The following is a 25669-nucleotide window of genomic DNA, read 5'->3' as shown; positions in this document are numbered from 1 at the left end:
GCCTGAACACAGCATTACAGACGTGCCTTCAAACCTGTATTTCACTCCCAGGCCTTTTTGCACTTCTGTGCTGCTATTAGGCTTCTAAGACCATCACAGTCCATATTATAAGGTGACATAAACTTACTTCCCAAGTTATTTAAAACCCCAGGCTTAATTCTTATGCTGCTTGTGGAAATAGAGTTCTAGTTTTCATACACAGCTCATTCCAAATTCCGTTAAGTAGAGAGTAAAGAAAGATTTACTTCAGAGTCAGGATGGGGAAAGGGGGAAAGTGGGGGGAAAGCTTTTTCTCCAGAGCTCTTCTCAGTCTTGTGTTGCATAATTCACTCACGACTTACCAATGTCTGAAGAGAAAGAGACACCTTTGGAGTGATCTCCCTCTTTGTGGTTACCTTCTCTCAGGCAAAAAGCAGTAATTAAACACCTACGCGTCTTGTGCAGAGGATAAACCATGCCTTGTGCTTCACATGAGCAAGTAAGAGCCTTCGAGTGGACTGGAATTGGATCTGCTCCTTGGGAGAAAAGTGCCTTTGTGCCATGCCTGAGCTGCTGGCTAGCTGGGATTGCAGAGGTCTGGACACAAGTAAGAAGGTGCACAGTGGAGGAAGGGAAATATACGGAGAATGAAAGGAAATGGCTGGAAATCAGTCACCATTTTCTTATTTAAAAGACTCCCAGTGAACATGACAGTCTGCTGGATGACTAACGTGAAGCCTTCTGGGTCTGTATTGCGACAAAGCACATGGCAATATGCGACTAGGTGACTAGATAAAGCTGGGACCCTTCTACAGTGAAGAGAAACCCCATCTATCTAAGCCTATCAGAGCTTGAATAAGGCGGATCTCACCCTTTGCATTTATAATCAACCCTTCAGGTATTTGACTGCTCGCCGAATTTTGTGCATTCTGTGCTGTCCCTTTTTGATCACAGACAAAACTCTAGGGTTTTAGTCTCAGATGCATGTTCCTAGATCTGTGATTTGGGTAACAGAGTATGGTAAAAGGTAACAGGAGTAAGTGGGCTTAACGAGCCAACTCATTTCCAGGCAAAAGTCTTCTGTTCCTACATAGTGTTCTTGTGCCATCTAGTGGTCCCCAGAAAATGGCAGTAAAGTTAAGCGCTTTATGTATTCCCTTGCAAACTGGAAGCAGATGGAGGTAAAAAGATTATTGTATCTACAAAAGGTCAAGGGAAACCCTATTCCATATGACTAGACTTACTCTGAGAAGCTAAATAATACAATTAATTACTTTTTTTTTTTGTAATTTACGTATTCAGCCCTTGGAGAGCATAACAAACATGCCAGGGTAGTTATGCAGTTCATAAACTACCCGAAGGAAAAAAAAAAAGGTTATTTAAAAAATTATTTACTTTTTTTTTATAAAACATATTTTAACACTGGGCAGGGATACTGGCCTGCAGGCAACAGTCTCCTATCACATCAACTGACTCTGAATAATCCACGCAGAGAATATTATTTCCCCATTCAGCTGCTCACAGGAGGACTCTGTTTTCCTACATCTAAGGGGCAGGAGGAAACACATGTCCCTCCCACAAGACAGGTCTGCTGCATGATTATGCAGGTGCAAATACAGAGCCTTCAGTCAAGAGGGACCCTCATGCTCTGAAGGAACATCCCATAGATAACAAGCATTTGTCCAGAGGGTCTTCCACTCTTCAGGGCTACTCTCCCTGCTGATTTTCATACATCAATCGCATTTAGTCCACTCTGCTCTGACCCCCCAGTGAGATGTGAAACCATGAAGTGGGAACCCACAGACATCTGTCATCAGTGCAGAATTAAAAGGGAGTCAATTCTGAGGCAATTTTTGATCCAGGCCTGGTTGCAAGTCTTCCATGTTTGATTCCTGCATGTAGTCTTCTATTACAAGACATTTGTTCAGTGTAAGTTAGTTAGAAGTCAAGCTGCATTGGGTCTGTATTCTGGTTGGATAATTAGGTCTACCCAAATTTATAACACTGCAGTCTCATTTGGAGTGAGCACTGTGCTAGCTAATTACAGCATCAATTACAAACTGTTTTCAGCTGCTAATCAAATGATCCACAGAATATCAATTATGTGCTAAAGAAATTCACTTAATTCCAAATAATTACATTCTTGAACTTTGCAATTTGTTCATCAACAATTTACTAAATAAAATGGGAAGGTAATGTTCACAGAGAGAGTTACTCACTTCGATTTGGAGGTACCTGCCAGGTTTCCTGCTGGCAGTCAAAATAGACAACAGTTGACAGCAGCTTGCTTAACCTTTGTTTATTACCTCCTTCATACTTCTGCTTGTGTTTTGTCATCTAATTATAAACAGATAATATAACAAATTCAGCTGAAAGGAAGACACAAACTTCAGGGCAAGAATTGCTTTTTGTTACGCACATGAATGGAGTCCAGGTGCTGTGCCAATACAGAAAAAAATGTCAGCAAAAATAAGCACACAAAATCTGAGATCTTGCTCCTGACCTGTGCTTGCTGTTTTCCTAGGTCTTCTGCCAACTCAACACACTTTGCATAGTCCTCATACTTGTTTCTGCCAAACATTTTTGCACCGTGTACATCAAGTGTAAGTTATATACCCCTTAAACAGAAATAAGTTACATGTGGGAAACTCTCATCTTACCACCTTTGCTAATTGAGTTGATATATCCAGAAAAGGCTTACACCTTGGCGCTATTCAGTATGGGAAGGCTAAGTCATTTGCCTCTGTGGACTGACCATGGCCTTGAAAAGTTGATATTTCTACTTTATTACTAAAATCACACACGGCAGACTGCTGCATAGTGAAGGCTGATAAGACGTGAAGTGCTACTGTATGTAACACAAAAGGGCTAAGATCTGTTTCAGAACCGGCACACAAAACCTGAGAATCATGCTATAGCTCTGGTCCTCTTCATAGTAAATACTCCATCAGTTATTGTTCGGTATTACAGACCAGCAATATATAGAGAGACACAGGCTTGAAGGTTAGAATGAAAATACCTACCCATATTGCTTACATGACAGCTCTTGTTCTGAATCTAGTCAGTAACAAGACAACATGATCTTTAGGCAGGGAAAAGTCAGGTCTGTGAGCATACAAACAAAATGGATGCAACCAGATTAAGTTAGTTGCTCTGGGATGCCAAGTTGAAATCCAATTACTGAAGACAGAGTACAAGTAGCCTCAGAGCTTCCAAAACCTTAAAGTAATTGAACTCATGAGGAGTTCAGTACCATTTGGTTAGTATCTAATGCTACTGCAGCATTTTGTGTTTCTATTAAAGAAAAGGAACACCATGCTCAAAGCTCAAAAAGTACCTATAGCAAAAATATAGTATAAAGTGACAGATGGGAAATGAAGGACATAAAAGATGTTGAGGTAGATAACACTAGAAAATGAATGAACAAGAAGCAGCTATTTTTTTGCCACTGTTTCTTCGTCATGAATGCACTCAAGGTGCCCAAGTTAGCAGGAAGAAGCAGTAGTTAAAGGTGACCTTAGATAAAACATACCTATCTTCTGGTAGGAAACAAGATTCCTTCTTCCCTTAGAGTTTTTTCCTAGACTTAATTTTGTACCTTCCAAAAGCAGCAATGTTTGATGTTTTACTAAGATTTCCTTCCTGGGAAAGTGGCAAAACTACTGTCACTTATGAAGCACCAATCCATATCAGATGGGGCAAGAGTGATTCTGCTGTGCCACATACTTCACCTATTTTTCATATGTACACGTATACCTTTTACGCATACACATTTACACATACTTGCACAGCCAGAGTTAACAGTCATAAGAAGAAATCTCCCTCTCTGGTACCATCCATTGACCACCTTTCATTTATGATGCTATTGTAGCAAAGTGAGACCTTCAAGACACAACGTACTTCAGGTTGGTGCATCATGTTTGTCTCTCCATCTCACTGAGCAACAGAAATGAGCTACCGAGACCTGTTCAACTCAGAACATACCCCTAAGCTGAAACACAATCTGGAATCCTACATACCAATGATCTGTTGCTGGCTTGACATCTTAGCTAGCAGACAGCTTGGTAATACAATTTCTCATTTCAAGGGCAGTCTGAAATACAGTTCAGCATGAAACAGAGCCTAAATCTCTTTCAAGTGATTACACTTGCATATACTGCTTTGGTCTCCAAAGCTGTAAAAGGAAATAACCACAGTTCTTTCATGCTTTCTGAAAAATGCAGTTAATCGAAATGAGTCAGTATCTCCAATGGCTTTTGATTTCTAAATAGATAGTGTATTTATAAATATTTCAACGTTTCCTTTTGAAGTTTGTTTTTCTTCCCTTTGCAGGACCCGCTACTGCTGAAGTTAATTGATAATTCATCCTAGTTTAAACTTGAGGATGCTTTTACTTTATACCATTTTACAAAACTCTATAAAATACACGATTACTTAAATTTATGAAGCCATGTATAACTGTCCAACACTGTGCTTATTGATTATACCACCTTTTTGCTTTGACCAATGTTTGAATTTCCCTTAATTTAAAATTATTCTTCTACCTCTGTATGCCTCATCTCCAGTTTCTGGCAAAAAGGGAAATGGAGACCAAAATCAGAGAACAAGCTGCTGTATCGTATTAAGCCTAAGAAGCACACTGAGAGATAAAAGGCCCTATACCAAACAGGAGTGGTGCCACAACTGTCCTGCTTGGCAGCACCTAAGTCATCACTTATTAGCAGCCTTTACACACAGTCTCAGGAGTCATACAGATTTTTCAATAGCCACATAATCTCCTCAAATTAAGTCAGCTCTAAATTTCATGCATCCCAGCCCATAAACAGGAACAAACAGAATGGCCAATCTCAACCCCACGCCGCTACAGCAGTGTGGGAAAGCCGCTCTTCTCCTCAGCTCTTTCACCCCTTTACAAATATACTTACACATTGCCCAGTAGTTACTGCTCATCTCTCTCTGTTTCTTTTTTCCTCAGTTGTAAAACCCAAAGAATGAGTTCCCTAGTGCACAGAGGTTACACTATTATTGAAAGCGGCTTAAGATCTTCAGACCGAAAAAGGGGTGATCACAACAGTACGGAGTATTACTAATTAATATTACGCGGCCAAAAGTAGCCTTGCTAAAACCTTTCAGAGCACTCCCCCAGACTCCTCTCAACCACAAAAAGCCTTCCACGCTGAATCTATTAGGCCCTCATCAACTTCATGCAGGCAGGTACTGTGTATTGTTAACCCTGGCTAGACCTTGGGATTGCAGCAGTGCATGCAACTCTGTTGCAAGGACAGCCCTCTTGGAGGCTCCTGCAGGTTTAACAAAATGTAATTCACTACTTTTTTCCCCTCCCTCTTTTTTTTTTTCTGGCTACCAATCTATAGTTCTGTCTTTCTAAAGCTATTTTTTTAGGTCACCATGTTAGACGAGAGGCAGCTCATGTGTACATCAAGTACGTTGCTTAGACAAAATCAGAAGTCACAACAGCTTTATGGATTACCTTGCATCACCAGGAACGGTTGCTGCATGAGACTTACATCACATTTCATACTTATTCATCCCTGGAAGGCAAAACCAGAAAGTTTTTGTTACGCCTTCCACCTGGTAATGCTACTTTCCTAGAGCTGCCTTTCACAGTAAGCTGCTAGGGAACACATTTCTCTTTACCAAAGAGTGGTACCTTAGTGTTGGTCCCACAGAGAACTGGCTATGACAGCCTTCTGCAAACTGCATAAATTATTGCCATCCTATGAATAAGCTAAAGGAATAGTTTGAAAACGCTAAAAAAGCCTTGTGACATTTGGACCATTTGCACTACAAAACCAAAGACATGAAAGCTTCCTTAAAACCCAATGCATAATCTACAGACCAGTGTACCTACTGCATATCCAACAGAAAATAAGGCAGTCTGTTAAAGCAGATCCTCTCTTCGAAGCACATCTGTGATTGTCATGGGCCTCCCCAGCTGTGCTTGTGTCTACCTTACTCTCAATATATGTACCTTGAACTTGGTATTTGCAAGAGGTGTTCCTCAGGACAACTCCACCAACACTGTCACATACTTGGCCAAAACTGTCCAACTCTGGTCTCACCCATTCATGCTGAGTCAATAGTGATCTCAGTTACAAGATCTTACCCTTGAGCAAGAGACAAGAACTTACTCTCAGGCTCAGGACAGCTGCTGATAAATAACTCAAAGTACCTCATAATTCTCCTCTTAAAAATCCTTCAAACACCTCCTTTCTCAATGCTATGTCTCAGAAAACTTGGTAACTGATGCCTTGAGGCTATGGTCATTACCCATCTCACTGATCAGTATTGTTTTCCCATGTCTTAGACTATGTTACTTGGGTCTTGGACTGCCTTTGTTGTCTGTGTTTCTACCAGAACTAGTTCAATACAGTTCCAGTCTTGTAGCTAAGGTTAACAGTGATTATACACATACACACAGCCTGCAACAGGATATGATGTTTAACTGGTAACTTGCCACTGTGCTGATTCAAGCTTCAAGGACTCTCTTCCATCTTAAATTTCAATAGACTTGGTGTCCAGCTTTCATGCCATTTAAGTGTTCTCATTACTTACACTCCACAAGCATAGAGGAGTTCCATCTACATGGGCAAAGGCTAGGCTGGGGGGTTATAGCTCTCTTAGATGTCTGATATAAATAATGTTAGCCAAAGAAATAATGAAATGCCTTGAGAGTTATGAGTCATGAATACAATGTCTGTTCTGCAAAAGCAGAACAGATGACTAAGCTCAGGTGGGTGGAAATCTTCAAAAACAATACAGCAGCCAACCTCTTCCTAATGATGTCCACAGAGGTCCGATCAGTGACAGTAACATGAAGCCAAGGCTTGAGCCCTTCTGGAAAAAAAAAAAAAAATCCTAGCACTTGTATGTGCTGGCAGAATTAGCTTTTGATGTTTTATTTCTTGCAAGTGTTTTGTTGGGAGCAGTGGATTAGCGCAGTGGATTCATGTTCTGACAGCGCTGGGCATTCAGGTGCAGCTGATCCTGCCTTAGAGTGTGAGCTGGATGCTTTCTCCCGATTCATTTTTCATGAGTCCATGAGATCTATGTAGCAATTAAAGAAGCAAACCAATCACATGCTGACTGCACATCTACTTGCTTAAAGGTCTTTGAAGAGCCACAGTTTAGGCAGAGCAAAACCACAACCTGAGGTTATGGCTTGCATGCCACGTCCATCCAGGATACACAGCACCACGTTAATAACCTCCGTACACCCAGAAGTTCCTTTGCTTTCATCGTACTAACATAAATTCATACGGTAAGGAGTGCTCAAAGACACAGCTGATAAACTACAGCTTAATATATCTGTGCACCAGCTCAGACCCAGTAGCCATTCTTGGGCACAGTTATCTCCATCAAATACAAGATAGCAGCACTCAGCTTCAAACTATTGGCAAAGAAGCTAAATAGCGACAAACTGCTATTTTCTTCAAGCTGAGAGCAGTGCGCTTAGGTGGTTACTACAGCCCAGCTACCTTATGGGAATCTTACACTCTGCCACATAGGTGAGTTAGATTTAAGCTACAGAGGAGACGGGCATATATATGTCAGCGTAACAAAGTCCTCTGACTTTAGAGAAGGTGCAGCGAGTTAACGCAAACAACGCACGAGGAAGGCTGACGCCAATTTGGCTGAATTTGCCCGAAGTCACATGCAGCAGAGAGCAGGGTGGGAAAGTATTTAACAGAATATAAACAGCTTCAGGGAAGGACTTCTCTCTTTCAGTGTTTTCCTCTTGTGCTGTTGGTGAAACCGTCAGGAACCGCAACCCCACGAGAGGGCTCTGCCAGCGCAGGCATCAGCAGCATCAGCCCTTCCAGTGAGCGACTCCCACTGGTACCCATTCACATCTTGCCCGTACATAAGGCTTTTAGCAGGGAGCATTGCTTTTGTGGCAAGCAGCCTTAAAATAAACCAAAATATGCCTGACTTGGTGTGACATAAAAGCTTCTCTCCTGTGTCAGGGTTTCTAAAGCAGTTTAAATTTCAGGGTGTCAAACTGTAGGTATAAGCAGGATAACCAGAATACTAGTTCCCCTTTGTGCTGCTTCCAGAGGCAGTGGCAAATATAGGGGTCACAATTAATAGCTGCCATATGATCTAACTGTGCCTGGAACATGTATAAATAAATGGTAACAAGGAAATTACTTGGATGTTGTGTTCCTACTAGATCTCCCCCAGCCAAAAACACTTGTACCAGCAATAGTTTAAGAAAGCCTGGTGGGAACAAGGTCTTTGAGATCAATCAAGTAGGGAAAATGCTACTGTATATGAGAAAAATAGCTTCCTCCTGTGCAGAACTGAACACGGTAAAAGGGAAAGGGTATTTAAATAGTACGCACTGATCAAGATAAGACAGCTGAGTTTGACCTCTGTATCTTTTAATATAACCTTCATTAAAATTCTGAAGTGAAAATAACCTTGTAATGGTAATCGCAAAAGCATAAGGAGAATATACATTCCAATTCAAGGAAAGATTTTTCCCTTCAATGCATAAGAAAAATTGAGTGATGAAGGTCATTTAAATGCCATTGAACGTGTCCCCTGGAACAACTGCCTGGGCTCATTGGTAATAGCACCTGTCAAATGCACAGTGCTTGACAGCTCCCTGCTATTAGTAGAAGCAGCCACCGTGATTACTGGCACTAAAAGAAATACAGGTGTAAACAGCCAGAGCAGCAGTGACGTAGGAGGACGATATGCAGAAACAGCAGTGACAGCTTCAGCGGGCTGCTGCTTACTAGCTGGCAGCAGGGATGTGCTCCTTCCTCGTGGCTCCGGGCTCACATGACCACCATGATGTCTTCCAGCGGCTTTCGGGTCAGCGCAGGCACGGTAGCATCTTTCTTGGGATAGCCAACGGGGAGCAGCAAGAGAAGCTTCTCGTTTGCTGGACGCTGGAGCAGCACCCGGAGTTGGGGGCCGCAGTTGAGGGGTGTGGAGGTGACTGTGTACAGACCCGCGTTCTGCAGCAAGACAGACAGCAGCAGGGTGAGACAGAGGTCTGTGTTCTGTGTTGGTACCCGTTATTCCCACCACCTGTACACATTCTCATATTGACTGGCCCAGAAACGCTGCTTTGTTAGACTGCTGCAGGCTTTAGAACATCTGATTTGCTAATAGCCTCAACCATAAACAACAGCCAGCCATAAAAGATGCCTGCTTTGCTTACAGAGAAGTACAGCGTTTCTCCAGTGCAGCAACAGCAGATTCTACCTGATGTGTCTGTACGCTGCGCAGCAGGACCCTGCTTGCAGTGCTCAGCGTAATGGGGCACCCACAGCCACAATGAAGCTGAGAGGCAGTGGAGGAGATATGATGGGAATATCATCCCACGGGGCTCATCTGGCTCACACAGAGAAATGTTTCGGTTCTTGCCTCCGAACCGTTGGCAGGAAGAGGCCTTACAGCTTTGTGAACATTGGTTCCTGCTCAAGAGCTGTACCTCGTGGGGACGGGGGGCACAGGCTCTGCCTCAAGATTTGTCACAGGAGTCTGTTGCCATCTCTCACAATGGCCAATATTCTGGCACAGATCAGAACTGCAAAAGAAGTCTGTGTATCACTCCTCCTCTCATATGAAATCTCACAGAAAAGCTAAACAATCTGACAAATAGTAGAGCTGACATTATCCAAGGTACGCCGAGTTGCACATGTGGATTTCAGTCTCTCCCTCTATGTAACGCAAGCATTTTGGAAGGCTTTGAGATACAAAAGTCGGCCAGGGAGAGGTGCTCAGGCCTCTCATGTTAAGTAATCTCTACAATCTTCTGAAGAGAAGAGCTAATAGTGGTGGTGCTGAATGTTACGAGTCCGTGGCACTCTGTCCTTTAATGTTGTCAATTAATTTCTAGGAGCTGGGAAAGAGACAGCACTAAGGAGCCTAACAGTTGGTGAGGAGCCTCAGAAATCCCACCTGATGGTGGGCTGGCTCAGGGGAAATTGGAGAATTGTCACTCCCACTGCTTCTGACTAAGGCGCTGGTGACACAGTGCTGGTTCTGCCCCATTCCCTGGGCGTCCCCTTTGCTCTCAACTCCATGGAGGGAAAATACAGAGCTCTGTGCAGCTGCAGAGCAGCAACACCCCAGCAATGTCCTTCTTCACCGCTCACTTCTCAGATTTCCTATCCTGAAGATCCTCCTGAGGAACAGCAATGCGGGAAGTGTCACTCAAAACAGAATGGAGGAGAAATGGCAGTTCCTGGTAGGAAAAGGGCTTAATATAAGAGGTGGCACCTTGCTGTTATCCTGCTGGCAGTCCAAGTTAACTATTGGAATAGCTTCAGTATTTAAACACTTGTTTGAGTACAGCAGATACAACAAGCAGAACTGAGCACTGAGAAACCACTGAGAAAATCCGACTGGCTGGTGTCAAACATGCTGAGCTTTAGAAACCATTTCCCTTTCACAAATGCCTTGGAAAGATTGATTGAAATAGTACAGCCTGTTCTGTGAAATATACCCCTGATTATTATTTTTTTTCCCCAGCATCGTGTACTAAAAATGATTTGGGGTCAAACCATTTTTTTTAGGGATTACTGAAAAGAAAGGGCCAGTGTGGCACTGCGCAGCTGCGCTCGGGTAGTCTGCAGCGCCTGTCAGCCCTGTTAGCACAAGGCAGAAATCACAGGGGCTGAAGCCTGTGCCGGGAGAAGAGTGAATACTCTGGAAGCAAGCTGCATTGCATTTTTCTTTTTGTTAACCAGTACTGTGGGTAGGAATCACCATCTCAAATGTAGGCATGTGCAGAATAACCTTAAAACTCAAAACTAAGACGTGTTGCCAGGAATTGGAGTAATCCAGGGGACTGCTAATGTTAAAATCTAAATTGGGTTCCACCTTCATTTGGGCAGAATAGTCCTGGTATGTAAGCCAAACCAATATATCAACTTCCAGTATGTCAGTTCTGTCAACGTACCTGCAGTGCAGCAAGCAGGATTCCACAGGCAATAGAAACACTGATTTCATTGTAATAGTGGGTCTTCTTTTTGCCATTTGGAAGCCGTCCATATACCTGCTTAAAAATGAGGATCAGATACGGAGCAGTGTCCAAGTACTCTTTGATCCAGTTTGTCCTGCAAAAGAATAATGTTCAAGACATTTATTTTGCAAGCTTTTCACTTCCCCCTAACTCACATTTACTGTCTCCAAAGAGGCGCTAAAGGTTCATGACAATTATAGCAGTAGACTAAAGCTTAGAACATTCGCTGCAAAGGATTAAGTATTATCAGCTTAAATAGAAACATCTCTGAAAAAAAAAAAGGCGCTTGATTAGAGTTCTCAACTTTAACAGATTCGGCTGAGGAGTTGATGTGCTTACTCTGAAGAGTGCAATTGCACAAAAATATGAGCTATTTCTTGACCTCTTATCTATGAACTGGCCTCATGAGCATTTGCCCTTGAGATTATTTCATTCCTGGAATTTTGCAGACTTGCAGCTCCACCTGTTACCAGCAGTGCCAACATTTTTGTGATTGCAGGGAAAACTGCCGGCAAAAGGGTTCAAAATATCTTGGTCTATGGTGTAAAACTAAATATATTCTCACAGCAAAAATGTTATTTTGTTTCTGGGCATTTCAGACCTGTTAGAACTAATTTGGTTCCCAATTTTTTTAATGACAATATATACAATTATAATGTAGGATTTAGATTAAAAAATGTGTTCTTTCTACTGTTCTCACTCAAAATATAAAAAATACTGTATTTTAGTTGCTTACATAGCACATAAGCACCTGAAAAATAATAACATTATGAAGCAAGTAGGGTAAATCAACCCAATAAATCTTTGCACATATGCTTCATTTGACAAGCAAGACTCAGTAGGCATCTTCTCATTGTATGAAGTTAAGCAAGTCAGTCAGACTTTGGAGGGCATTTGGAACAATTAAATATTGCATAATTCAGCACTTGCATAGGGACAAGCGTTGGGGCTCCCTCAGTCAGCAGCAAAACTCCCAATGGCTTTGGGAGCTTCATTGTTTGGCAAACAACAAGAAGAAACTGGGACAAGAGTTACGGCAACAGAGGTCACATAGAAAAAAAAAAAAAAATCATGAGATCAAATGCTTGGAAATGTTTCAAGATGGAGAGTATATAATCCCTTTTGCTGGAAGGAATTTTATGAACCAGGCACCGAGGCACAATTCTACACATATTTTTAAGTTTTTCTTTCCAGACATGAACCTTAGAAATATATTAAAAGTGAGAAGGAGGAAGAAAAAGATAGTAGAATAATTCAAGACAAGCTTCTTTTATCACTTCAGTTTTCTAAACTGCGGTGTTTTCAATAAGATTTCCATGATCTTGAGAATCAAGACAAAGCCATACAATAGGTAAGGGTGTGCTGAACATCAGAGTCACTTATTTCATACTACTTCTGGTAAGATTGAAACACACAGGCATAGTGAGTTTTTCTTTTGTGTGTATCAGTCAGGTGCTGCATCTCACCCGGCCCTTAGCACAGGGTAGACAGAATTAATGTATACAGACAGCGAAAATTTTTTTCAGCTCCTGCAGGGTGGGCGGGAACTCCACTTCCCTCAGACAGGAGTTTCCTCTTCCCAGCTGTAAATTAGCAAAAGGACCACTGTACAGTGACTCTAGCAACTCTCTGGCTGGGGCAATCTCTGACCCCACCTTCCTTTCTTTTCTGTGATCAGAAAGTGGGAAATATTTACAGCTGCCCTCCTGAGCAACGCCAGAAAACTGTGGAGAGTTTAAGGAGCATAGACTTTAAAGAACATTTTTTAAAACAAGGTTTTTAAAATTGAGCTGAATATTTTCAGCTTGTTTGTTTGGTTTTTTTCTTCCTGAAAATAAGGGAAAGAAATTAAAAAAAAAAAAGAAAAAGAAAAAGAAAGGAAAGAAAAAAGAAAGAAAGAAGCATGACTAAAACTTGCCAGGATAGTCTTTCCTAGACCAAAACACAGCTCCCTGCATCCCCCTTAGCCAATTGACATTTTCATACCTCAGTCTTTTCAGGTCATTAACCCATCTGTCTCCCATCCTTTTTTTGTAGTTGATTTCTTCTTCTTCTTCTACGATCTCACGAATCTTATGTTTTAAATATGGATCTTGCACTACCACAAAGGTCCAGGGCTCAGTGTGCGCTCCACTGGGTGAAGTACCTTGGTACAAAAACAGGGGAAGATGAAAGCCCAGCTGGCACAGTGCTGAGGGAGGGTGCGAGGTATCAGTGAGAGGTATCAGGCTCATATCAGGTATGGGCTTTCAGGCTGACCAACAGAGCAACGGCAAACAAGATGATGACATGGGAAGAAAAGGTCTGAGATGATAAGTTGTGGCAGACAATCCTGCTCATTTCTTTCTCAAAGAATGAGAAGTCCCATTCAATGACAGAGGTTAGTCCTTTCATACAGCCCTCCTGCAGGAAACCAGAGTTAGGGATTTATAAAAATTCTTTTGTGGTTCTTCTGACAAGGCAGTATTATGGTGCAATAAATGCACACAGTAATGTTAATGCAAAGCATCACACCCAAATGAACACACTGTCTGAATGCGCAACCAACTCTGAGACATGGTTTTAGCTGAAGGGCAAAGCCAATGGCTTTCAGTGAAATAAGGCGAAGCGAACACCTGCAGGAATCTGTCCCTGACTGACGTAGATGAGGAGCTGCACAATGCAGACATCTGCCATATAGCATACAAGTTTGAGTTTGTTGTCCCAAAGACAGCTGGTATATGTAGGTGTACACACATTAAGTCTGCTCTTGCTTATTCAGCCTTGATTATTCCACACCAGCACCACTGGAGAATATTTTAACTGCCTAGCAGATGAAAGACAGAATCTGAAGAACATAGTTATGTGTACAATCTCACAGAGAAATAGGTTAAGGACACTCTTCAGGTGTCTTGCCCCTCGTACACATTTTGAAAATATTTGAAGGTCTTGAACACATACTGTATTTCTTTATCTAAACACTGATTTCAGTTTAAGAAACACTGAATAAGCAGCTTGAACTATCTTTTATATTAAAATGTGTTTATACCGTGAACCTTGCTTCTCCTCAGGTTTGGGGAGGAACTGATGACATTTATGGTTTGCTTTGTTTTCTTTTCCTCCACATAGTCCAAAGCTTTCAGGGTTACTAAGTACTTCATCTGCACTCCAGGCTTGTTCGCTTTGCTGCATTTGCCAAAACATGCTCAGTGTTTTAATGACTCCTAGCTAATTAGAGGAAGATGGAGACTCGTTACGGTGCAGTAACAAAGCTGCTCACAGCTTTTAAAGGGAAAACAATGCACATCAATTGCTCAGAATCTCTATATTATTAATCCTGCTAGAGGCTACTGAACTTTTCTCTTAGGCAGCTTGTGAATTTTTTTTTATTCTAACAGCAACTGGTTCACAGAGGAGAAATAATGAGGGTCAAAACCACTCCTGGCTGAAGTTAATGTTACTAAAGCAGAGATGAGATTAGGTCAGGACATTACAGTAGTGATCTGAAACACATAAGTTCTCAAAAAAAAAAAAAAAAAAAAGAAAATTCTTTTCTGACACAGTCAAATAACCTCGATCAGTCGGGGTCCTCAGCATAACTCTCCAGTGATATACAATAGGGAGCTGGCACTGATGCTGAAAGGACTGGAAAATTTTTTTTATTCTAGACTGAAACTTCTTCCTCCATAATAAACCCCAATCATTTATGTCAACTGAAATATTTCCCATGGCTGGGACAATTTAGTCATTTTTTTTGGAGAAGAAAAACAACAAACAGAGCCCACGCATGATAAATATCATCATAATGAATGAAATTTTAAAGCATGTGAAATACACGTGGTTTGACATTTTTGAGAGAAAACACTTCATTATTTCTATTTGAAAGATGCTTCACTAAACTGTACATCAATTTTATTTTAAATAACAACTTTTAAAGCTTGAAAATTAAATGTTTTGTTTCATGCTGTTGAAATACTCCTTTTCCCTTTTTTTCCACTGCAAATACAAAGGAATTGGGAATGCTCCAAACCAGTCCCCGACATATAGTTCTCAAGCTGAGTAATTTCCAGTCAATTAATGGGTGCTCATTCATTATGGCTACAGATGAATCTAGGAAAACCAGAAGCCGAATGCCAATTCCCTTGGCTTTTCCACATCACTTTTACACAGTTGAACAGCAATGCTGATCCTTTTTTTTTTTTTTTTTTTTCTCCTCAGACCTTGAACCACTCAGTACCATACCTGCTGTTCTGATGACATTATCGATAACCTCCCTGGGGACCGGCTCGTCACTGAGAAACCTGACGGATCGTCTCTTATTAAGCAGCTCATAAAATGTCTGTGACCGTTTAATCATTTCGGCTTCAGAGTAGCGCTCCGCAAAGAAGGGGACATGGGCAACATTTTCATCAAGTCCTTGCCACTCTTCATCAACCTCTGCAAGAAAAAAAAAGTGGTTAGGTTTGGTGGTTTTGTGCGTTTTTTAGATCTTTGGCATTCACCATTGTAATGCACTTTGTCCTGCATTGGCATACACTGTGCTTCTGCGCCACTGGAAAGGCAAAGTCTGAGGTTCCAGTTGACACAACACATTGATCCCTAGCTCCAGCTGCTGAATAAACATCTTGTTTAACCACTGAGAGGCAGGAAGGTCCTGGCTGGCTGCAGCAAGCGTGATCCATGAAGAAGTTATGGCCTTCTCCACTTCAGTCTGCAACCCTGCCTGTAAAAATGGGTTAGAAACTGAAATAGCAGTTTAAAGGTGACCAACCTTCAGCCCTCTTTTCTCAGTAAGTAAATGTGAACGTGTGTGCTCCTTCCTGAGCAGTCTAATAAGAAAAATATCAATCAAATTATTGAATTTAAGGAGAGGGCTTAACTACCAAGATGTGTAAAATCTCCTCTGAAGAGCTGAATGTCTTCCCATATTCATGTTTCCCAGAAGGAGCGTTACGAGTCTAGGCTCTGCACAAATGTGTCTTTTTGGTTAAGTTCTTTGGTTTCACAACACTTTCAGCATAAAGGGAAATGGGTGACAGCATCTATACTACATCAAATGTACAATTTTGTGTTTGTTGTCTTTAATTTAAGAACTCAAAATGGTTCCTTGTTCCACTGAAATCTGTCTCTTTGAGGTTTGGGGTGGTTTTTTTTGTTTGTTTCTTTGGGTTTTTTACACTAAAAAAATGCATCTTCTATTGTCTGAGATCTCTTCTTTCTCCCCTGCATCCCTAGAATCAGCAGGGATAGCATTTTTTGCAGCTATGATGTGGAAGTTAAAGCCATTTAAATTTTGCATTTTGACTAGTTAAGAGTATTGAGCAATCTGCTACAGAGGGCTGAGTCGGGAAAAAATATTACGGTTCTTTTCAGTTGCCATTGGGTTATTATTCCAAAATCATAACAACCTACAGTACAAAGTCAAACAGAAATTATTTCTGTGTTTTATTAGTACGCAGTTGCCTTAGAGACCAAGCTGATTTTTGGTTCATTTTATAAACAGCAGTGAAATATTCACAAGTGTGGCTCAGCATGTGCAAAAGGCTGCAATATATGCAGTTTCATATGTTGAATCTAAACAGAATGATTCTAGTCCCCAAACAACATACATTTCATTTTGTATAAAAGGAAGTCACCCAGAAAGTTTGTTTGGTTTAGCATTTCATGCCTGTCTTAAGCACTCTTGGTCACAGTCTGCAAGGACCTGGCTCCAGGCTAAGCAGTGACTTATAAAAATTATTTTTGTGGGCATCTTGCACACACAAACTGAAAAAGGAAGACCGTGTCTCTTCCCAGTGTTCCCTTTGTGGTTTACATTTAGTACAGTAGATTATTTACTATTCAATAGCAACCAGTTGACTAGAACTTGCCCTTTGCTAGGATTCTGGTGACCTTCTCTTTCAGAAACTTTCACACCCCCTTTTTTGCTGTTCCTCCTCCACAATTAGTGGAGGGAACACCATGGGGTTACAAAGGCTGTGTTTACACTGGCAAGTAGTGTGGTGCGATAGGACGTTGAGAGAAAGAGCTTCTGCTGAGGACCCAGTGCTCAACATCCTACTTGTTTTAGAGTGGTAGGGTAGCTGGGGAGAGGAGGCAGGGAGACAGAGCTCTGCATCCTTCCCACCTCTTCTACGCTAGGCATGGTACCGTAGGATGCCATTTTCAAGGACCACGATGTTAAGCTGGTAAAAGCCAATATGCAACCTCTCCTTGAAGATTCACAGGGAATGCAGTTGTGGAATAGTTTGCGGGATGCATATCTCTGCCTCTTGCATCTCTGCCTGGGAGTCTGGAAGAAGGTGTAGCCCTCAGCCCATTGGGTAGCGCCCATGTAATCAGGCACAGTGACCTTAGTTCAGCTGTACTGAGACAATTGCTGTGAAGATGTGAGAAAGAACATGAGCTAAAGCCATACTGGATAAGGAAAAAAAAAACAAAACAAAAAAAAAAACCCAAACCAAACACGTTAAAAGGAAAAGTAAAAAAACCTTCCACAGACAGAAGTTGAGACTGTGATGGCTGGCAGCCAAAGGATTTGAGAGAAAAAGTGATGACCCAAAAACATATAAAACCCTAAGGGAAAAAACAGGGACTTGGGAGATTGCAACTCAGCAACCATTTCTGACTTCACTGAGGTCTGTCTAGTCAGTAGAGAAATTCAAGAGGTCTCTATTGATACAGACAGGACAGAAAGTCATGCAAGCTTTGGACACATAACCTCTCCTGCAAGCTCATCTTGAAGGATTTACAGGCCTGGAAGCTGGATGGAGGCCTGGAAGCTGGATGGCCTCCTGCAACTGTCTGGATTGGTCCAATAAAATTAATTCTCTCTCTCCAAATCCATCAAGTGTCTAGTAGTACTGAAACTACAATAACGATATTCATTGCTGAACTGAGATTTAACAGTTACGCAGAATGATGCACATCTGAATTTTATCCATAGGCACTCACATAAGAGGAGTTTCTAAATGGGAGAAATATTTTCCTTATGATAACAAAAAACTTCCTGAAATCAGCTGAGGTTGTGCATTGTCTATCAGAAGGCAGAATCTGACCAGAAAACTATACTGAAAGTTGGTATTGGATTAGTGTCTTGGTGAAAGTTTCAGGTCAGACTATACTATTTGTGCTTATATCAATGTGCTGTAGTGATAATCTCTATCCAGTTCATAAATTTACAGTGTTGAGTGTCCTGGGAAATAGAAATGGACTATTCCTAGCCTAGAAACAGTCAAGTAAAACTAACTCCAGGACCCAAGAGTTCTTATGTGCTCTCACTATTTACTTTCTTATGATGAGGTTTTTATCGAAGTTCAGAAAGTAGGAAATAGCATACATTCAATGCACCATACCTTTTATTCAGCCACTGATGGAGGAGACTTGATGGTCTAACCTTGGCCTCAAAGAAAATCCAAGCCTTGCCTGGTCATCTATTTTTCCAGTATTATTGCAAAACTCTCAACAAGCATTTTGAGTTAAAGATACCAACAGTAGTCTAGAAAATACTGAAAATCTTTACAAAGGAGGTTTGCCAAACGGGAGCAAAGGCTGGAGGAAATTTGTGCAATCTGTGTACTTGGTTTTGAAACACAAGGAGAGGAAAGTCAAGTAGGTGATAAACCATAAATACATACATGAATATTGAAGGACAGAAGGATGAAGAGCAAGATTAAATTACTTATATGGAGGAGGACAGTAGTCAAAGAGCTGACACAGATGATGTACTTAATCCAAAGACGACGTTGCTTGTGGCCAGCTGGATGCAGAGGCCTAGGCAGCAAACCGAACAAGCTATCAGTGCCTGTACAGGACATGAAGACATGAAGCAAAACGTGACAGGGAGGGTAGAATGAAGATGCAATAACAACAGCAGCACCTGCTTTGACTTGTACAGGAAGCATATCAATAAAAAATAGATAACAAAGTAAAGAAATTGATTGTAAAGAAATAAAAAGGTAGCATGGCTAAAAAAAGGGTTGCTTTTTGAGATGCACTGTCTCACTGTCTTCTGGGATGGTCTTAAGCTTACAAGGGCCCCCAAGGTCACATCTAGATCAGGACACATCTTTAAGAGAGATATACTGCCTCAGTCTCATCATCATTACGAAGTACATGGCAGAAGCATAACTTTTCAGGTCAAGACCAAAGAGGAAATACGGTAATACTAGAAACCAGGCTTCCCAGCTGAAGCATCCAATACCTTAATAAAACGACAGTTCTTCTCCTGTGCAGTGACTCTCTTAGCTTTGGTTTCAGTGAGAGGGGAGGACATTATAAAAAAAGTACCACCTCTAAACTGAGATTATCAGTTCATTCAATTTAAATGACTAAATGAAAGGGTAAGGAAAAGTAGGCGTATAACTCTGGCTCTCAATTTTTAAGGGAAGAAACTTGGGGAAAATACGGGATTAAGAAAAGTTAAGTTGGAGAACTCAGATTGAAGAATTCAGGGATCGGGAAGCAGAGAGCTTTGGCATTTCTTTAAATCAAAGGTATAAAGATAAACTTAGATGTAATTAGTTGAATAAACAATTCAATGATCTATAGGCAACTAGGAATGGAAGAAAAGGATTAGTTAGCACAGAAACTAGGCCTTGCAAGTCAGAAAGTATAAAACTTGCAGTATTACCTAAGGCCAAGCTACATTAAATTTTGTGAGGTTTGCTTGCTTGTTTGGGTTTTTTTTTTTTTCCGTGTAAGTAGAAGAGAAGAAAAGAAGTGAAGCTGCTGTGTGGTCTGGATGGTTCAACTTAATAACAACATGATGAAACAAGAAATGTACTTTCAAAGATCTTGAACATGGGACAAAGATGAGGTGACTAGTGAGAACAAAAGTATGATAATCACCATATCTGTGCTTAAGTTTTGCAAGCAAAACTTAGAAACCTTACTGTACTCAAAATGGGAATACTGGCTGAGGCAGAAGAACCACCCAGAAGTGACAGAACTGACACACAAAACCAAAACTCTCCTGGCAAGTTTGTTGGGTTTTTTTTTTGTATAATAAATTTATCTATTATTTATTCTCGTCCACCATGTGTCTACCATTCATTCCTAGCAGTTAACATTATCCATATGCTAAGCTAAAATCATTATCAGCACCATCTGTTTAGTGCATGCTCTCTATATCTTTAATTGGTGTGTTTGGACATATTCCTGTTTGTACAGTCACGTTATACAATACTACAAATGCCTTGTTTACATCTCTGTGTATTCCGTCATTTGATGGACAACAGACATCCTGCTAGTCAGTCTATTATTTTGTTAGCCACATTCTCAAGATTGCCATCAATTCTGTTGTACATTTGCAATAGTCATCAGGCTTTCTCTTTTTTAAGCAAATCTGAAATAGTTTTGGCTCAAATAACCCAAGCGAAATCTCATTTTAAAAGTACTGTAACTCTATCAGAAATTCCTCTCTGGATCCATTTTAGGACAATGTTTGTGTTCTTCCCAGCAGTTCATATGGGAGGTTACAATCAGCCTACAAATCATGTAATAAATTTTGCCCTAGTTTGTAGCAAAAATTCTTACTGTGAGTTCCTAATGACAAACTCACACTGAGTACAATGACTTATAATTTCATTTCTGTTGGTCATTTATTTTACCTACACTGCTACTTTCCTGTGTTGTTGGTTCCCAGTCTTATGTCATTAAAAAGTTTCACTTCTACACTCCTCAGTTTTATGGATAGACCACAAGATAATACTAACAATTGGTCCTGAGAGTGATCCTCACTAGTAATCCCAGTCTAGACCAATGTGTTTGCTTTCCAAACACATTTTTTCTCTTAGGAATTGTTTTCTAAGCACAGAATTCCTCTCCAATCCTCTTTTCCAGCGTAAAGACACAATGCATAGGAAAACAAATGTATGTAAAGAAAGCTTTCAGATCTTTGGACTTAGAATGCTGGGAAACTGACCCTCTGCTTTCTGCTTGATTAATGGCAGAGTGCTACATCATCTGCCACTACAGGAATCCCAGCAGTGAAACCAATCCTGAACAGAGTGTGTGGCTAATAGGGAGCTAAAAGAGACGGAGTGCCTTACGAGTGAGTTATAAATAGTGGTTAGCAGGCTGACCCTGGAAACCCCAAGAGTTGGTCAGGAATCTTAAGCAAAAGAAGTATCAAGTGGGAGAGGCAGACTCTGGAAGAAAGAAGGTAGCATCAAAATATTGTGAAAATTACCTTAAACTGGAAGACAGTTGCAGAACATTTCTTAAGATCTTCAGAGGAGTGGAGTGGCTGTTTTATAAAGAAAAGGTTTGCTGGTTTACCTCGTAAATGAAAAGCTGAGAAGTGACCTGATTGCAGCCTGTAAACCACAGGATGGAACACACCAGGGCTGGAAAAGTATCATTTGAACTAACAGGAGGATGGAACAGGGAAAATGGGTATAGACTAGTGTTAAATAAGTTTGAGCAGGCAGGTGAAGATTTTTAACTCATAGCATGAAGTTCTGGAATAGCCTTCAAGCAAGGTGAAAGAAACAGGGTCAAAAGAGGCCATTTTTCAAGTTTGTTCAGTTGATGACATAGGCCGGAGGTGTCTGCAGCAGCAGGGAGATAAGATGCGCCTTGTCGATGTAAGTCCTGTATTCCTAAATGGCACAAAGCATGAACTGTCATTGAATTGGAAAATTAAACTGTTACCGCCCCATTCATGTCAGCAGTATTATTAAAAGATACAGGAAGCCTTTGAACTTGGGTAGAGAAGAAATACTTTTAAGTGGGAGAGGTCTATTATAAGAATTATCACAAGCAATGACCACTGCATTTTCGGAAGAGATGGAGCATTTAGGCCTTAGCACATTGCTTTATAGTCCTTAGGTAGAGTACATCACCAAAGTAACCACGATTAAATATGGAGTAATAAAATGCCTTTGCTAATAACCTCTGCAAGTGATCCCCAGAGTAACAAGGATACAAATAAAATTCATTCTCATCCTCCACACCACTGTAATTTGGGTCTGTATTTACCTTAACCATCAACTGTATTGATCTGAATATATCTCCAAGAAAGTGACTTTTGTTTGTTCTCGATTTGAACCTAACAGGTGTAGAGTAATAATTAACTGGGGAAGGACATGATTTCAGTGCCAATACACGCAAAGTTCCCCGATTCATTTGCCAGAAAATGCCTTTGCAAGATTTAACTGTGTCAATCTGAAGCACTGGGAGACAAGGTACCACCGTTTGGGGATCAGATGCTCAGCACAAGTAGAGCCCTTGTGACTCACCCTTCAAGACAAGGCTGAAGAAGTGTCTTTTTCGTCTGTATTTAATTGGTAACCACACATGCCCTAATGCAAGACACAGCCAGACGTACACACATACAGACCATTCTTGCCAATCCACAGCACAACAATCTCTCATTCTGGATCTCACAAATGAAGGAAAAAGTTACAGGACAGCTGGGTGTGCAAACAAATCTGAAGTACTGCCAGCTAAGGCATTAAACAAATGGACGGAGCGAACGCTTTCCACTTAACGAAAGAACTGGGTTTCTGCCTGCTCTGAAAAACATCCTTCTCTTCAGCTGCCAAAATCATAACACAGACAAGCTCGGGAGCACTCGGCCCTCCCCCTTCTTCCCTTCACTGACAATAAGTGACTCTACTGAGTCTGCCCAAGCAGTTCAGCTAGTTACACTGAACGGTTTGCTGCTCAAAAGTATGCCCCTCTCAGGGAAACATCCCTGCTGGTGCCACTTCAGTGAAGGTTCATGGGCCTGAGGTCACCCGAGTAAGTTCAGTGCTTCTCTTTGGGAGCACTTCGCTCTCTTGGCAAAGCCCCTTCATTTTGGTTCTGGCCAGGTATTGAAAGATGTGGTCTTCAGCTGCCCCTTCCTGGAAAGGGGCTGTTCAAAATTCAGAAGCGCTAGATTCTAGCTTTAGGCAAGGCCTTCAAAATGTTTCATCTCACCTAACTTAAGTTGTCTTCAGAGGAACTTTGTCTTTAAACACAAGCCAGCTTGAGACACTTAAGTAGAAATAAGCTTTTCTGATAAACTAAGACACATGAGTAAAGCAGTAGAATTTACATGGTGGGTAAAATATTCTTCGCTATTAAGAAAATCTGTGTTTATGTCCATGTTTCCATTTCCAGCATCTAGTACAGTCAGGGAAAATTTTAACACTGACAAGAAGGTGAACATGTTTTGATCCTTAATTGCAGCATTAGCAGAGTATCAGATCCTTACCAAGCTGGCCGTATTCTCTTCTCACTTAGCCTGGGCTTTCCCTTGCTCAGGAAAAACTTCCCTAAGCATGATGCAATTATTTCAATTTTTCTGAAGATAAAAGACATGCCTGTTTTGCAAAGATGTTGGTTTGAATCACACACCATTAAGGGAAAGATGATTATTTGTTGTTAAAAGCCACATAGCAAGAAAACCCAATTTAATGTTGGATGACATAGTATATTGAGAGAGGTTTTATTTAAAAATAAACAAATCTCATTTTAGAAACAGCACAGACGTGTCTATGTACCTGTTAACTTTTTGTAAGCAGTTTTAAACTAGTACAGTTTTGGATTTAGTACCAGAATAAAAGGGAAAAGAACTAAGACATAAAAGAATAACACTTTACATATGGAGCTGTAGCAGCAAGGCTCCTTGTTAAGAGCTAATAGGTTTGTTTATTTAGAGGATCTAAATTTTTAAACTGAGAGAAACAGCTGTAGTCACAGATGTCACTGATAATTCATAGATTATCACTTGAACTCCCCACAGGAATTTTAATTTGCAGCAATTTAACTGAACTAGTAAATCATTAGAGACAAAGGAAATATGGGATGATTTTACACCAATCTATTTTGCATTGAACAAAGGAGGATACCACATATGAACTAATTTTTAAAGAAGTTTTGTATATTTGGGAAATAGTCAATATGGTTTAAAATTTTCCATGTATTAACTATTTCTGGAAACTGATAGACAACTATCTGAAAGTACACTGAATACTGAGAAATAAAGACAAATAATTGTGCTTAGAAATAGGTATATGTGCAGAAAAACAATGTAAGTTTCAAGATTCCTAGAAGGGGATTCAGGGAATGTGTCATTAAGAGGCAAAACACACAAAAAAGCCTCTGAAAACAGTTTGAGGGAAAAAAAAAAAAAAAAAAAAGCTGTATTAACTGCAAGTTTAAAAACCTCATAGGAACAAAACTCAGCACGTTTTTATTACACAAGGAAATGAAGGGAGCTTATGGAGGATAGTCAGAAAGCAAAAAGAAAGAAGGGCACATTTTGTGCTCAGACCTTTGTCCAAACTGCACATCAGAAATCACTGCTGAAAAAAAAGAGAAAGTAATTCCAAACAGGTTCAAATATGAAGTTAAGTGAACAGAGATTAGCACCATTACCACATTTTGTTCTTAAATATTTGATCAACCTACCTCCCAAATGATCCCAGTGCTAATCCAGCTAAAGTTCTCACGGACATTCGCAGAAGTCACAAATGGAGGACTCCTGTAACACCTGTAATAAACCTATTTCCAACTTTTGTGGGGCTGACGATGCCAAATATGTAGCACTGGATGGTAAAGTGGGCTGAGATGCCCACAAAATCAGCTTGCAGATAGAAAATTTCTGCTCATGTCTTCCCTTTGTTCATGCTAATGAGGCCTGGGAAGAGGCTGGGGGGACTTCAGCAGTATCTCCTTTCTTTCCCTATATTGCCCATAGAGTGTCTCGAAGTTCTGAGACCCACTGTGCAGAGGGACAGACAAGGGTCTTTGAAAATGTGTTTTCTTTTTGCACTCTAACCTGTGGGATCTGGAGGAAATAGAGATTTACACCAAGAGTGACATGACATGAGGACAGCCTCCTTCCAGGGAGCTGACAACCCGAGGGCATGGCAGCAGTGTAGCACTATGCATTGCTGTTACTGCAAAGTCCAGAAGATCTCATCTCCTTTATTCATATCAGCAAATAAAATACAAACAGAAGTGCTCAGACAGATAAAAGTTTTCTTACCTTCTTCCTCTAAGTGGTGATCAGTGCCATCTTTTAAATCTTCATCCACCCACGGGCGAGATAGAGGTTTGCTTTTAGTCTCATGTTTTTCCTTCTCTCCATTACTCTTCTTCAGTATTACCCCAATCAAAACACATATAATAGCTATAAAGACTGGGGTTAGGGAAGAAAAGAGTGCCATGGCTATGGAAATGTGGAGCCTTCCTTCAAGTTCAGTAGTTTCTTCTGAAAAGGAGAGGATGAAAAGGGAAGAGCAGAGCAGCAGTAAGCAGAAAGGGGTGGACCCAAGGTTCAGTCCTCGACCCTATCCTGCTTCTACTTTTCAGCCACCGCCCCCACAATCTCATCTGTGAAGGGTTTCTCCTGTTAATCAGTCCCAGGTTTATATATTTTCTGAGAAGAAACTGCTTATAAACTGCAAGCAGAGGCACTGACCATAAACAAATGTATAAATACTGTCCAGTGCAAAATTTAAAAAAAAAGTTCTTCCAAAACCCTGGTCTAAGGCAAAACACACACACACCCCCACGCCCCTTATTTTTATTGTTATAGTGACCCCAGTAATCTTGCCTGTAACAACGATTATGAGACAGAGCCAAGCGGGAACGTGACTTTTAAAAACTGATGTCATCTCTTCAATGTTTAACTCAAAATTAGTGACATTGCATGTATCCCGGGAAATCAGAATATCACCAGTTGATTATCAGCTTGCAGCGCCACCC

The 25669-nt window shown here is 40.8% G+C and overlaps 1 protein-coding gene across 1 annotated transcript; it reads right to left on the bottom strand.

Moving 5' to 3' along the window:
* Positions 1-8786: 8786 nt before the first annotated feature.
* Positions 8787-25128, bottom strand: IYD (iodotyrosine deiodinase). Its single transcript, XM_009884044.1, has 5 exons — positions 24948-25128; positions 15206-15400; positions 12971-13130; positions 10922-11078; positions 8787-8969 (listed from the first exon to the last, which is right to left on the bottom strand). The coding sequence occupies exons 1-5, from the start codon at positions 25126-25128 to the stop codon at positions 8787-8789; spliced, it is 876 nt and encodes a 291-aa protein (XP_009882346.1).
* Positions 25129-25669: the final 541 nt, after the last annotated feature.

The sequence above is a fragment of the Charadrius vociferus genome, unplaced genomic scaffold (assembly GCF_000708025.1).
Source record: "Charadrius vociferus isolate BGI_N301 unplaced genomic scaffold, ASM70802v2 scaffold494, whole genome shotgun sequence".
Classification (NCBI taxonomy): Eukaryota; Metazoa; Chordata; class Aves; order Charadriiformes; family Charadriidae; genus Charadrius; species Charadrius vociferus.
The sequence above is the reverse complement of the archived record's forward strand: the minus strand, read 5'-3'. Positions and strand labels throughout refer to the sequence as shown.

Excerpts from the sequence above, each read along its gene's own strand:
- IYD (XM_009884044.1), bottom strand. The coding sequence starts at position 25,128 with ATGGCACTCTTTTCTTCCCTAACCCCAGTCTTTATAGCTATTATATGT. Across the intron at positions 11,079-12,970 it reads AATGACCTGAAAAGACTGAG|GACAAACTGGATCAAAGAGT; the intron begins GTATGAAAATGT and ends ATTCTTTTGCAG. Across the intron at positions 8,970-10,921 it reads TCCTGCTTGCTGCACTGCAG|AACGCGGGTCTGTACACAGT; the intron begins GTACGTTGACAG and ends GTCTTGCTGCAG.